General features: G+C 43.2%; 1 protein-coding gene across 2 annotated transcripts in view; it reads left to right on the forward strand.

Annotated features, from left to right (window-relative positions):
* LOC136837763 (DNA-directed RNA polymerase II subunit RPB4-like) overlaps positions 1-15,333 on the forward strand; it is a 260,105-nt gene that overhangs the window by 219,409 nt on the left and 25,363 nt on the right. Inside the window, exon 4 of one of the 2 annotated variants that reach the window (XR_010852759.1) lies at positions 9,143-9,281. Coding sequence is in view for 1 of the 2 variants with exons in the window: in XM_067102681.1 (XP_066958782.1) it covers positions 9,143-9,315 (173 nt within the window). In the remaining variant the exon portion in view is untranslated. Of the gene's footprint in view, positions 1-9,142; positions 9,316-15,333 lie in introns of those variants that run through there. The other variant, XM_067102681.1, reaches the window with a different exon arrangement.

Below are 15,333 nucleotides of genomic sequence, written 5' to 3' on the forward strand. Positions count from 1 at the left end.
ATGAGAATGGCCGATAGTGTAATAGATAGGAGTGTAAGAGCAAGTAATGTAGAGGTGCCAGTGAGGATGAATGATGGGTTTGTAAGGGAACAACGTGTTGGACGGGTTAGGGATAGTAGTGTACAAAGGGGAAGGTCGGTGAGTGGAAGTCGAGCGAAGTGTTTTAGATGTGGAAAGGAAGGACATACAAAGAATGAGTGTAGGTGGGCTTTAGGAGCGTGTTTCGGGTGTGGGCAACCGGGACATTTGGTAAGGGAGTGTACGAAAGATAGGGGGGTTAAATGCTACAGGTGCGGACAGGTGGGTCATGTTGCTAATGGTTGTAGGGGTACCCGAGTGAATGTAATATGTGGTAACTGTGGTAAGAATGGGCATTATGCGAGAATGTGTTCAGAACCGAGAGCGAAGTGTGACGAATGTGGAATGGAAGGGCATGTATCAAGTGTATGTAGACGAAAGAGGGTGACTGTGACAGCAAATTCGGGAAACTGAGTGTGAAGGGGTTCAAATGGGTGGATCCTCCAGGATGCAAGCGGTGCGTGTGATGCATGTACGTGAGGGGTTGTTGCATGAGGGAGGTTTTGCTGGAAAGACTGACGAGTGCATGAGTGTGCAAGTGTGTTGTAAGGGAGTAAGATTGATTGCCTTAGTAGATACCGGGTGTAGTATGAATGTCATATTTAAGAATGGATGTGAGAAATTGAGGAATACGTGTGAGATTAGGAACTGTCAGGGGGAAGTAAGAGGGATTGGAAATTTAGGGGTAGCAGTGGTTGGAAGAGTGTGTGAACGGTTAGAAATTGGGGGTGTAGTGATGGATGAAAGTGATTTTTGTGTGATTGAAAGTATTGAATGATAAATATGATATTTTATTGGGATGTGAGTTTTTGAAAAAATGCGGGATGGTGGTCCGTCCTAGTATGAATGTAATTGAATTACGTATGAAAGGGGATGTGCTTGGGGATTTGTATTTGGGGAAGGATGGTATGGTTGAGAAAAAATTGTGGAAGAGAGTGCCTGTAATTGCGACAGAGAGGGTAAAAGTGCCACATGAGATTGGAGAAGTTGTGAGTGTGAAAGTGGCATGGCCGGATAGCCTCGGGATAGCCAACAATGATAGGTGTGAGTATGTGGTTGAGAGAATAGACATAAATAAATTAGTCAGGGCAAATGTGTGTGCATATGATGGGGTTTTGAACATGGGAGATCCGAGGGTATATATAACGTCATTGCCGAGTGTCAGGAAGAAGCGAGTCCGAGGAATATGTGAGGGAGATTGCGTGGGAATATTACGAACGTTGGTGAATATGGATGATGAGAGGTACGTGAAGGTACGGCAGGTGATGACAGGTGATTTGAAAGGAGCTAATGATTGGACGTATGAGGAGTTGAAAGAAAGAGTAAAGGTAGATGAAAATGTAAGTGATAACGTAAGAGAACGATTGAGGAGAATGTTGTGGGATAGGCATGGGGGGCATTGAGTCGTGGTGACGAGGATTTTGGGGATCAAGCTTCCGGAATTTAAAATAGTTCTGAAGACGACACCCCCATATATCAGCGTCCCCGACATTTTTCTCCGTCTATCAATCGTGAGATAGAGGAGCAGTGTGAGGAGCTTGAGAGGGTGGGAGTGATTGAAAGGAGCACGAGCGCCTGGAATAGCCCCATTGTACCGGCACGTAAGCCAGATGGAAGTTTGCGAATGTGTGTGGATTATCGGAAGGTGAATGAAGTAACTGTGAAAGAGCGATTCCCGATGAATGTGGTGTCTGATTGTGTGTACAAGATGAATGGAATGAAAGTGTTTACAAAATTAGATTTGGTAAGGGCTATTACCAGATGCCTCTGGAGGAAGGGAGCAGGCATATTACGGCCTTTTCTAGTAGTTCCTGCCACTACCAGTTCCGGAGATTAAGTTTCGGACTGGCTAATGCGCCTGCTGCCTTCCAAAGGGCAATGAATGTGGTTCTGGCTGGGTTTGATCGCAAGAAGGTAACTGTTTTTATAGATGATCTTTTGATTGCAGTGAGACTGTAGAAGAGAATATGGAACTGCTTGAACGAGTGTTAGAAAGGTTGGAAGAAGTAGGAATAAAAGTAAAACTTGAAAAGTGTGCTTGGTTGGCTGGGGAGGTGGAATTCCTAGGGCATATGGTGAGTGGAAGAGGTGTAAGGAAGAGTGATAAGTTCGTGAATAAGGTAAGGGAATTTCCACGTCCCCGGACCGTGCGTGAGTTGAAAGGATTTTTGGGTTTAATTGAGTTTGGAAGGAAGTTTTATAAAGGATTGTTCAGGGATCGGGAAACCACTTACTGAATGGACGGGAAGAGAAATTGTGTAAGATTGAAATGGGATGAGCAAATGATCGAGTTGCGTTCGAGAGATTGAAAGAGGAGGCTGCAAGAGACGTGACGTTGGCTTTCCCGGACTATAGTGAGAATGCGAATAAACTAGAACTGTATACGGATGCAAGTAAATATAGTATGGGAGGATGCTTGGTACAAATGCAGAAGGCGAATGGGGAGAACAATTGAGAGTAATTGCTTATGTGAGCAAGGCGTTTGGAAAGGCAGAGTTGAAATATTCGGTGATTGAAAAGGAATTGGCTGCAATAAGGTTTTGTGTGAAAGCGTTGAAAGTATTTTTTTATATGGGGTAGATTTTGTGATACTGGACGGACCATCGACCGCTAGTATATATGGTTAAAAAGGAGAGTGTGAATGCTAGAATTATGGTGAGAACGATAGAGGATTTGAATGAGTTTAGTTTTAAGGTAGAGTATGTACAAGGTAGACAGAATATTGTTGCGGATGCTATGTCGCGTATGTGGACTGAACGAGATGATAGGGTTAGAGCGACTGGGACCCGGACCAAGTACCTGTAGGATTTGTGGTAAAGCAACAGTATGTAGGGGAGAATCGAGTGTGGGAATGTCTGTTTGGGGGTTGAGTAATTTGGAAACAAATGGGTTGATTGACTGAGTACCTGCGAGCATGAACGAGTTACGTGAAAAGGTGATGAATGAGATGCCGGAAGGAGGGAGTGCGTGAGGAAGGAAGGAAGGGAATTAGATGAGGAGGAAAAGTTAGTGAAAGTCTTGTTGGTAGTGGCTGAAATGTTTAAAATTACAGTACGATTGTTCTTTGGATGGAATAGGCCGGTGGAGTATAAAGGAAGGGTGGATGAAAATGGTATGAATGTGATTTTAAATGTTCACTGTGGAAAGGATACTTGTAGCTGGCTGGTTAAGAAAGGTGATTGTGGGGAAAATGAGGGAATACGGGGTAGGGTTGAGGATATCGTTGAAGATGAATGCGATGAGGATGGTTGTGAGGAAGCTAAGCAGGTGAATGTAGCCGTGAGAGCGTGTATGCATGAAGTTTTAAAGGTAAATTAGTAACAAATGTAGTGGTGGATCAGAATAAATATTGTAGTTTGGTAGACACGGGAGCACAAGTGTCGTTAGTGAGTAGTACAGTAGTTAGTGAATTGGAAAGGTGCGATTGGGATATAAAAAGAAAATCAACGAGTGTAAGGATACATGGTTTGGGACAAGGGAGTGTGTTAGTATGGGAGGAGGTACAACTAAAAATTCAGTTAGGGGATTTGAAATAATACATAATTTTGTAGTCATGGATGAGAATGATATGCCAACATGTTTTTTATTAGGAATTGATTTTATGAGAATGCATGATATAAGTGTGGATGTCAGGAGGAATTTTAGGAAAGGGCGGCAGGGAAATAACGAAGGTTAAAGGAGGGGATGTGTCTAAAACTGGTTTTGTAGGTATGGTAGATATTGCAAGGAGTGAAAATGATTTGTTAAGTGAAGAGGAAATTAAGCAGATGCAAAATCAGTGCATGAAAATAAATATGTTAAGAGAGTGTGTGTTAGGGGTGTAAGAGTAGGAAGTTGGCCGTCTGAGTTAGAAGTGTATAAGCGAAGTGCTAAGAGATTTGTTGTATGTAAAGGTATAGTTTATTTTTGCATCAGGAAGGAATATGGGATGGGGAAGTGTATGTGCCAGTATTTTCGGGAAGACGCAGCCGTGGGTATGTGTTTATTGGTGCATAATAGGTTTGGGCATCTGGGGAAAAATAAATTATGGGAATGTATGAGAGAGAGATTGTATGTGCCTGGATTGAGTAAAATTTGTGCGGATGTAGCGATTACGTGTGCGGACTGTCAGAAGGGTAAGTATCAAAGTGTGCATGCGAATCCACCTGTGTTGCGATTGCAGATGAAAGAGTTATTTGAGATGGTTGTGATTGATTGTGTGTCGTTGCCTGTGACTGCTAGAGGACATGTGGGAATGGTTGTAATGGTAGATCATTTGAGTAAGTTTGCATATGCAGTAGCGATTCGAACAAAAAGAGTGAGACTGTGGCGAGAATGGTGGGTCAAGTGATGTTGCCAATGTGTGTGTGCAAGCCGACGCGAATGTTGAGTGACAATGGGCCTGAATTTGTTGGATGGGAGTTTGAGCAAATGTTGCGTGATTGGGGCATAGAACATGTGTACTCTACGCCGTATATGCCCAGTGCGAATGGATTGGCGGAACGAACGGTGAGAACGTTGACAGAGATATTACGTATGATGAGTGAATGTGATAATGATTGGGATGTAAACGTTGGGCGAGCGTTGTGGGTATACAACGCCACTGTGCATAAGGGTATTGGTATGTCTCCGTGTAAATATGTGTTAAATTTTGAAAAGATAGTGAGACCGAGATTGGGTCTATCTGAGAATGATAGGGAGGTATGGAAGAAGGCGCATGAAAGGTTTGAAAGTTACAAGGTGGGTGAGAAAGTGTTGAAAGAAGTAATCGAGAAAGGGCGGTTGAATGTAAATAAAGTGCGTGAAAAATTTGAGGGTCCGTATGAGGTGTTGGAAGTTGGTCCCAGTGGGCTTAGTTATGTTGTAGGGGAAGTATGTGTAGATGGTAGTGTGAGAGAAATGCGAGCGCATCACAACCAGTTGCGTAGATGGAAGGATGTACCGGAATATGTGAGAGAGAATGGGGTGTATAAATGGTTGAAATCGAATGTGGGTGAACCAAGTATGCATGAGAGCTTGTGTATGGAGGATCAGCAATTTGTTTTGATAGAGTATGGTAAAAACGTAAGAAAGGGAAGAACGTAAGTAAACTGAATGGTCGTAAGTTGTGTGATAGGGGTGTGAGTGCCAAAGTGGAAATGAGTGATAAAGCGTGTAATACGGATGAATGGGATGGTATGGATAGAACGTATAGCATATGCGGGTTTGATATAACTGAGTTGACTGAACGTGTAGGGGTTGGTGAGCAGTTGGAGGTGAGCGAAAGTGTAAGAGTAAGAGAGCGTAGCAGTGATAGACGAGTGATTGAAAGCATGAATGAATCGTTGCAAGAATTGGAAAGGTCAATGAGCGAATGGGATGGGTTAGTTGAAGAATTGGGGAGGTATTTGGGAACGAGTTAGAGGGTATAGATGAGATTGTGGATGAAATTGAGAGTGGTAATAGTGAAGAAGATAGCGTGAATCTGAGAGAGAATGGAGGAGATGATGTGAGTTTGAATGTTGCTAGAAGAGAGAGTGATTCTGAGAGAATGATTGCGTGCCGCGAACGCGATCTAGAGGACCTGCTAGTGAGCATCCGTGGGTGTTGCGTAAGGCGATTTGAAAGAGGTGTGAAAGGTGTTGGTTGGGAAATGCTAAAAGGGGGGAGAAATATAGAGGGATGAATAAATTTGTTTTTATTTAGCATTTCCCAACGTTTTGAGAGAGAGAGAGAGAGAGAGAGAGTGTGTAATTGTCGTAAGTGAGTGCTTCGGTTGTTGGAAGAGGGATGAGGTCGTTAGTTTGTTTACGGCGCTGTCTGTCTGTGGAATGTGTGTGAGGATTTTTCGGTTTTGAAAGGCAGTCTTTTTGAGTCTTTAGTCAGAGCTAGTGCGGTCAGTGGTTCTTGTGTGGGACAGTTTTTGTCGATATGCTTTTCTGTCTGGAGTTGTTTGGTCTTCTGTGTTGTGTGCTGTTTATTTGTGTGTGTGTTCCGTTTTTTTTTTTTTTTTTTCCTTGTGTTTGTGGTTGTTTGCGGTTGTGATTGCGACTGTGGACCTTTATCCATCTCCAGCAACCGAAGATCAGGGTGAGTGTTGTTTGTTGTTTTGTTTGTGGGTTTGAATTCCGCCACATTGTTACAGTCTTAGATGGTCTGTATGCAGACCACCTAAGATTGTAACAAGTGTTGTAACAAGTCCAGAAGTATAACATGTTATTTTTAAAGGTAATTTTCTAATAAATATTAAAGATCTAAAGCTGTCATAGCGTGATTTTCATGCAATTTGTTATGTATTTTTGTATGAATCATGACATTTCCGTGTCAGATTGTTGACTTAGTTTGTATATTAATTGTTGTTATAACTCCAAAAGTATAAAAGATTATTGTAATGGGGTTTTTTCCTTTGAAAGCTTAAAGACTGAAGATGTTTCAGTGAATTTTGCAAAATATTCCAAGGGCTGGAAATGGTTTTATAGCGCTGTATGCAAAGCTCCTGAGATTGTAGCAAGTATAGTAGATTATTGATAAAGGTAAGTTTTGATAAATATTTAAATTCTAAAGATGTCAAAGCATGAGTTGCATTTAATTCTGTTATGTATAATGTTTTTGTGAATCATAAAATTTCCGTATCACACTGTTGACTGAGTTTTTTGTAACCAGTGTTGTTATAACTCCAAAAGTTGAAATTACTGTATACTGTACTGAAATGTGTATTTTTCCTGTGCTTGAAGGAAATTATTTTCATAAACTACAAAAATAGAAAAAAAATATACCTCTCTATCAATGTTTTATGGTATTATTAAACAAAAGGAATCATACCCTTGACAAGCAACAGTATGTTTAACATTCACCACAGGAATGCAGCAGGTCCTACTCTGAAACTGTAACACTGTTGTTGGATGTGGCACTAAGCTTAGGCAGTGTTTACAAGCTTGCTGCAGTTGTTTAACTGAGGATGAGAATGGTTGTAAACAATGAGATTTCAAAGCAGAAAATGCTTACTCGTCAGTGATTGGCTGGGAAAACCAGAATCTTGCTATGATTGGCTTAATATTCCTACTTACTCATTTTTCTCTTATGATATGATTGAAAGAATAATTGGTTTTGTATGCAGTTGTGACCACTTTGCAATTCCACAACAGCAAAAGTGAATGTTCTGAAAAACTTCAGTCCCTAGTGGAACCTGTTGTTATGATAAAGTTGGTCCAGTTCTCAGCACCTCGTATATACTTTGCTCTGTTTCACATATTTACTTTTATTCCCTGTTTAGTTCAGCCAAACTTTTGCTCTATTCCTTTGCTCTGTTGAGATACTAATTTTACTCATCCCACATCTATCTCTTTACCCATTGCCAGTTGCCTCTTGTCTCCTCTGTTGCTTATTTGTCTTCTGCCAGATTTGTTCAGTTGCCCACAGTTCCTCTTGATTCTACCATTATATCTCTATATCAACATATAAATCTTCCCAATTGTCACACCATGGAGTCCCTCTTACAGTTATTTTAACACATATTTATGTATTCTATACTGTATATGCTGACTGATTCTTCATGCTCCTTAAACTCTGCATTTCTCATTTTTCAGGTTTTTAATCATCTGTCTTTCTCTCATAATTCACTGAGTTTTAGGCAGCTTGTTTTGCTAAACATGACAGGTCTAATATAACTGCTGTACTGTGTGTAGACGTGACTGACTTGGCATAACAGTGCAATCCTTCTCTTTGGTGTTGTCTGCACGACTGCTCATTATAATAAAATCTGTCTCTGCTTCAGGTTTTCTCTCATAGGATATCAACTTCTCACGGAGCTTCTTAAATGCTATTTTTATTATCTTTGATCATTTACCCTGTTAGAATTCCAGTGTTGTATGACTACTTTCTGTTTTGGTTTATTTCATTAGTCCTATCTTCCATCATCACATCCTCTAGACCAACTCTATGCCAAAATGTTCAGTCAGGTTTCTTCAGACCTTGGCACTTTTGCCACTGGTCTGTTCATTCACTGGTGCATTTACTCAGTGTTAATTATACTTTCTTTTGTTCTTACTCTTACTACATTTTCTACTTTTTTATTTTGTCTCTTTGTCCATGCTCCTTTATATCTAACCTGTAAACAAAGCTTTTCACTTTTCGTGTGCTAGCTTCTCCCTTACTTCACTCTTTATTATAGTTGTTCCAATATGCACTGTATTCACCTTCACTGAGCTTTCTTCATAGCCTTGTTTTTAAGTTTTCCTGGGATTCATTACTCCTCTGTCTGTACAAAGGTAGCTAAACATGGTTTATTTTATTGGTGGTATATTGGTGTACTTATGGTGTTAGCCTGCTTGATGAACTTGACCTAATCATTGGTCAGGGCTTGAGGTAAGCTGGGTTTATAATGGAGTTATATGAACAGTCTGAAGGATCTTCAAGTTAATAATTACAGTGCCATATGCAGGGAGTCCCATCATCCATAGGAGACTCCAAGGATTGTTCTCTGGCCAGTGTGTGCTGGAAATTTCTTACTGCCAATTCATAACATCTTTTAAAGGACATCACCCTTAGGTACTTTGATAATCTTTTATAGTGGCAGTTACATCTTTCAAGGCACCTTACAGACAGGTTCATGTCTCAGGAATGTTTCAAGGTCAGAGGTTACCATGTTAATTCTGCATAATTAGGTGTTTTAGTTTGTGCAGTAGCTTCATGCCAGAAATATTTCTTTTAGTATGGAACTGGTTACAGTTGTGATACCATAACTATATGAGCAGTAATAAGTTTTAAGGATAAGTCTGGTTGGAAGAGTCCAGACTACAATCATCCATGTTATGTGATCTGTATATGCTGCCTTTGTGTCTAGTTATATGCTTCAATTCTATGCTTCAACTTGTGTCATGTGCCAAGTACAATGTTATTCACCCATATTTTTGGGTCCTACTTCCTGGCCTTAGAGATTATTCATGTGACAGCATAAAATGAATGTTTAATTAAGCCCTGCTGGTGTACTGTGGCATTAGCATTGTTAGTTTTGACATTTAATTTCTCTGCCATTTACATAGAAAAGCCCTTGTAAAATATATAGTTTTTTCTTTTCTTTTCTTAATAGTTTTTTTTTTCTTTTCAGAGATTCATGAAAACACTGGGTTACTGTGAAAGGTTCTCTAAGTTCAAGAACAGAACAACAATTAAAGCTATCCGTGAGTTATTAAACCAAAAGAAACTGCATAAGTTTGAGCTTGCTGCATTAGCAAATTTATGTCCAGAAACTCCTGAAGAGGCAAAGGCATTGATTCCTAGGTAAGGCATCCAGCATTTTAGTTAGTCTACCATATATAGCGTTGTGGCAATAAATCTTTCTGTGAAGACATTAAATCTTTCTGTGAAGACAATTTGGTCTTTGCACATAAAGACAGTGTCAACAGGTAAAATGATGATGCAGTTAAAGAAAATTGGAAAAAATGTCAAGAGAAGTATGAGTACAAAATGAAAAAACTTTGGATGTTTATTTTAAAATTATTTCAGAGTAAAATAAGGGATTTTGACAAAGGAAAAATCTATTTCTGAGGAAGGTCCCGTGTCACCCGGTGAAATTCCATTACAGCACGAATTTCTAGGTATAAATTGCTAGATATACCAGAGAAAAAGAGCTTTCAGGAAAGCTGGGGTTACTACCCCCAGTCGAGCGTCTTCTAGGAAGACGTCGGTATAAGGAAGGGTGAGTGAAATACCACTACCACGGAAACATACTCGAAAGATCTCTCCTTATCAAAACCCCCGGAACAGAGCGGTGAGCCGTTACAGCCCCTACACTCAACACCCGCCAGGACGGCGACACCAGCGCCACCTACCTCATTCCATGCTAGCACTAACCCCAGACTTGGCATGTGCAAGAAAAAGGGGGGGGAGCCATAAGTGAGTCAGGGAGGGTCACGGGTGACACGGGACCTTCCTCAGAAATAGATTTTTCCTTTGTCAAAATCCCTTTTCTGAGTCCAGTCCCGTGTCAGCCGGTGAAATAGTGACAGAGAATCATGCCAAGGCTGCAACTACCAGGAAAAAGAAACTGGGGGTAATCTGAAGAAAAAGGCATAAGTTTACGAAAAATAGTTTTAATGAGGGAATCTCTGTAGCAAGAATGAGAAAAACACTAAATCTAAGGCACATCAAAGACTTAATACTAAAAGACAAGGGGAGGTCCCCGGCATGACGGAGAAGAGGCCCCAAAACCTTAAAATTATTAAAGCAAGGTGACGAAACTGATAGGTACAAAAATAACAATCTCAAATATAACCTTAAAACTATACACATAAACTTAAGCTAAACACATAAGAGATCAACCAAAAAATCAAACACACATTAATATATACATATCATCTGGGGTACATGGAGCCAAATAAAAACTGTCCAGTACCCCATAAAAAAACAATCATGGCATGTCAGATTACAGTTTCCATCAACAGAGTACAAAAACATCAATATGAGGAGCCAGGCAGTGAGGCATAATCAACCAGGAGGATAAGCAGAGAAGTAAATGAGGCAGGCGGGCGGGGGAAAGGAAAGGATAAGGATATGATTGGTTAAGGTGGGGAGATGACACTTCCCACAGCTATGGTAGAAAATTTCAGGGCTTCGAGCGATTTTAAATAGTGGCGTTTAAACACTAGAGGTGATTTCCAACCCGTATATTTAGATAATTCTGAGAAGTCCATATTATGAAAGTAATTAATGGAAGTAGCAACTGCTCGAATATCATGAACCTTAGGAACTGAATCTGGGTTGGCTTGTTTAATGAAAATACAGAATTTGTTGTCTTATAGCATTTAGTGAAAGAGTACCACCTTTCTCCCTGATAAAAAAGAGGACCCGACTTACTCTGTGGAGTTCTTAAAAGGTAAGATTTAAGTGTATAAACTGGACATAAAGACTGGTCTTGTGGAAGGGGCACCACCTTCCAAGGAGACCACCTGTCTTGTGGGTCTTCATTTTTGGCTAAAAATTTAGGGTCAGGGGAAAGGAGGACCTCTCCAGAAGGGAGGAAGTTCACAAAATTATCACCTCTAGTGAGAGCTGACAGCTCTGAGATTCTAGCACCTGAAGCCAAGCTAATCAAAATAAGGTTTTCCTTAACAGATCCTGATAAGAGCATTGAAAGTTATCCATCTCTGATGCTAACTTAAGGACGTCATTGAGAAACCACGAACAGACTGTGGGCGTGATACTGGTCTCAGACAAGCGCATGCTCTGGGGATGGATGAAAAATAGGAATCTGTAAGGTCGATTTTAAAACCGTAAAGAAATACTTTCTTTAATGCTGACTTGATTGTGGTAATAGTGGCTGGAGCAAGGCCTTTTTCAAACAATGATCTAAAGAAAGAAACTCCTAAATTAGCTGTCATGATTTTGGCTTCAGATGCTTTTAGGAAGGAGGCTAATTTTTTGACTGCTGAATCATACTGTCTAATAGTAGAATCTCTTTTATCTGATTCAAAAAACAGAGTGTTGACAGGGTCAATGTTTGCTCCTTTTTTGGCTGCAATTTTATAAAGTCCATAAAACTAGGGCATTCTGAATTCTTGAGGAAGCTGACACAGTCTTGGTTTGTACTGTCTGGGTCAGTATGGGCTTGGGAATCCGAAGACTCCGTAATCCCAGTTCCTGAAGAAGAGGGAACCAATTGCTCTTCGGCCAATAGGGGGCTACTAGGGCTAGTTGACCTTTGAATGTCCTGAGTTTTGTAAAACTTTCAGCAGTAAATTTATTGGAGGGAAAGATAAATTTTCTCCCATTTGTTCCAATCTACTGTCATTGCATCTATGGCGTATGTCTGAGGGTCCAGGTTGGGGGCCACATAACAGGGAGCTTGAAGTTGCTCTCCGTTGCGAACAGATCCACTTGGAGACCAGGAACCTGGCGGCAAATCCATTTGAAAGATTCCTTGTCCAGGGACCACTCCGTCTCCAACGGAGTAGTCCTGGACAGGGAATCCGCCACCACGTTCCGCACCCCGCAGGTGGGTGGCTGACAGGTGCCAGCCGTGCTTGTTCGCCAGGGAGAAGATAGCAACCATTACTTGGTTTACTCGGCCTGATTTGGAGCCGCCCCTGTTGATGCAATGAACTACCACTGCGCTGTCCAATACCAACCTGATATGAATCCGGTTGGGGGCGGATTTTCTTCAAAGTTAGAAAGACCGCCATAGCTTCCAGGGTGTTTATATGGAACTGCTGAAACATTGTGGACCACGTTCCTTGTACTTTTTGTTTTGGTGAATATCCCCCAGCCGCTTAGGGAAGCGTCTGTGTGAACAACTAGTGCCGGAGGGGGAAATTGAAGCGGAACTGACTTGACAGGCCCTTGACTGAGGTCCAAGGCCACAGTCTTGTCTTTAAGATTTGAGGGATGGAGGAGACCTTGTCTCTGAGCTTGACATTGGCTCGACTCCGCCACACTCTGTTTATGTCTTTTAATTTCGCTTTAATAGCAGGTCTGTCACTGAGGCAAACTGAAGAGATCCAAGGACCCTTTCTTGGGACCGGCGGGATGCTGATTGATTTTTGAGGAATCTCCTGGTGAGAGATGCTATCTCTTTCCTTTGGGAGGTGGGAGGGATAGCGTGTGAGAGACAGATCCCACTGGAGACCCAACCACTGAAACCGGGACTCGGAGTCAGGCGGACTTTTGTCTGTTCAGTTGAAAACCTAGCGATTCCAGGAAATTGATGACTATGGACGTAGCTTTCTGACACTCCAGAACTGTTGGTGCCCAAATTATCCAATCGTCCAATATGCTGCTAGGGATATCCCTTGAGACCGGAGTTGTTGAACTACTGTGTCCGCCAGCTTGGTGTGAATATCCTGGGCGCAATGTTTCAGACCGAAGGGCATGACCCTGAAGGAGTAGGCTTGATTCCCGAGTCTGAAACCGAGGAACTGAGAGAAGTTCCGCGCAATCGGGACGTGATAATAAGCGCCTGAAAGATCGATGGAGGTGGTGACGGCTCCACGCGGAAGTAAAGTCCGTACCTGAGCTACCGTAAGCATGCGAAATTTGTCGCATTTTATGTAGAGATTTAGACGCGACAGATCCAGGATCACTCTTTGCTGATCTGAGTCTTTTTGGGAACAGTGAATAACCTGCCTTGAAATTTTAGGTGCCTTACTTTCTTTATTGCTCGTTTGTTGAGCAATTCTGTCACATAATCCTTTAGGATTGATGAGGGTGGCTGGTAAAACCTGGTTAGTGGAGGAGGTTTTTGATCCAACTCCAACCCAGACCTTTGGACACAATACTGTGTGCCCAAGGGCTGAAGGTCCATTGGTCCCTGAACCAAAACAGGCGACCACCTACCTGTGTTTTCTCAGTGGGAGGGAGCGGGTTTATTCCTCTACCACGTCCAGGTCTTCCCCTTGGGGTGGTGTTGGGCTTTCCTCTGTGAGGGTTTTGCCTCTTCTTCCCCTTGCAACCCTGTTAAGGCCGTGAAAGTAAACCACGGCCCTCGTAGGTGGGGTTGTAAGCTGGTGAAGCCACATACGAGGAGGGAATGCAGCTGGTTGGACCAGCACATACTGTTGGGGTGAGCCTTTGAAGTGGAAGGCTGTGCCTACTGCCGAGACTGGGACGGCTTGAACTACCGCCTGATGGTGGGGCCTTTTATGCCTCCTAAAACGTTTGCCTCCTCTCGCCTGGGGACCGCCAGATTCTGGGGTCTTACGCTTGTAGGTGAAATGCCCCAGCGAGAGCGAAGACTCTGGTTGGCCCTTGTAGCCTCGGCCATAACATTCGTGACCTCCTCTTCTTGGGAAGAGGTTAGGTCCCCAGATCGAGCTTTTAACGAGCTTGTTAGGGCTCGTGGCGGATAGTAGCATCGGCAAAGATGAACTTCCTACATTCCAGTCTGGCCATGATGAATTCAAATAGGTCAGACTGAAAGCCAGCCAACAGGGACTTAGCTAAGACCTGAAGAAGGGCTCGTCCGAGCAGGAGACGGCAGTGGCTTCAGTGAGGCAGACGGAGTTCAGGACCGGGCTAACTTAGTCCGGGCATCAAACTCCGCTTTCAAAAGATTCCGGCAGCTTGGGAGTTGCTCACTAAACTGTGAGGAAGCACAGAAGGGGTCCAACTTCCCGACCGTGAAAGGTGGACGGAGCATCCATCCAGAACTCATTACTTCCTGGGAACACCAGGAAGTGGGGTCTGTCTCCCTTAGCTGTGGTAACGGATTACCATCAAAGCACGCCGAGCCGTAGCCAGGGCGACTTTTTGTTCCAAACAAGGGTGGGAAGGTTGTCTCCCAGGGCAAACATGGTAAAGTTGCCCTTGAAAGGAGTCAACTTTGTGTTGTCTGCCTGCCACTCCGTCAGAGTGCGCAGGAGAGCCGACTGAGCTTGGTCCCTGGGGATGATGACAGTCTCCTGGGAACCTTGTCTGAACCTAATCCAAGCTTCCTCTGTCAACCTCACGAAACCTGGGTACAGGGGCAAAAGATCGGGGAAGAACTCCAATTCCTCCAACCGTCTCGTGCCAAGACCTTCAATGGTCAGTTTGCCATCATGTTGATGGCCCGGAGGGCTAAACGCCAAGGGTTGCCGAGGATCGAAAGGCGGAGGTCCGCAGTGTCAGGATATGACATACTGGGGTTCAGCTGGGGTGGGTTCTTTATTCCCGCCAGCATGTTGTCATAAGCGCAAACCCTCAGAGATCTTATTATGACTGGCAAACTTTTCGGAGATTTGGTTAAATCTTGAATCCAAGTCCTCCGAGAACCTTTGGAACATTTGATTCGCAAAGGCCTCTGCGTCAAAGGCAGGTTGGCGAGGAGGGCTTGATCTTGATGCCCTCTTACTCGCGCCTTTGCTGGAGGAACCAGACTTGCTCCCGGAGGCTACAGGTCCTGAGACCTTAGCCTTCGACGGGGAAGGGCGATGCCTTCTTGGAAGACGAGGACTTATAGCCCTTCGCCTTCCATGAAGTCTTCAACTTCAACTTGGGGATAGCAGATGGAGCCCTATCACCCAAGGAGGAAGACTTCACAAAACCTGAAAAAGAAGACAATGAAGAAGCAGGGGAGTCAAAAAAGGGGGCCCGCCCCAACAACCTCACCTACCTCACCACTTACCACCTGGTCCTGTTCAACAGCCATTGGTTCCAGGTTAAGATCCATGGCGGCGACATCCTCTGAAACCTGAATAAGAGGATATCCACTTGGGGTGGCTGGGTCTCATCCCGGATCTGCTGGATGATGGGGTGGCAAGATCTTCAGGCACTGCGCCGCCACTGCGCGCCGGGGTAGAGCAGGTCCTCAACCTGGCGTCGAGG

This window comes from Macrobrachium rosenbergii, chromosome 59 (genome assembly GCF_040412425.1).
Source record: "Macrobrachium rosenbergii isolate ZJJX-2024 chromosome 59, ASM4041242v1, whole genome shotgun sequence".
Lineage (NCBI taxonomy): Eukaryota > Metazoa > Arthropoda > Malacostraca > Decapoda > Palaemonidae > Macrobrachium > Macrobrachium rosenbergii.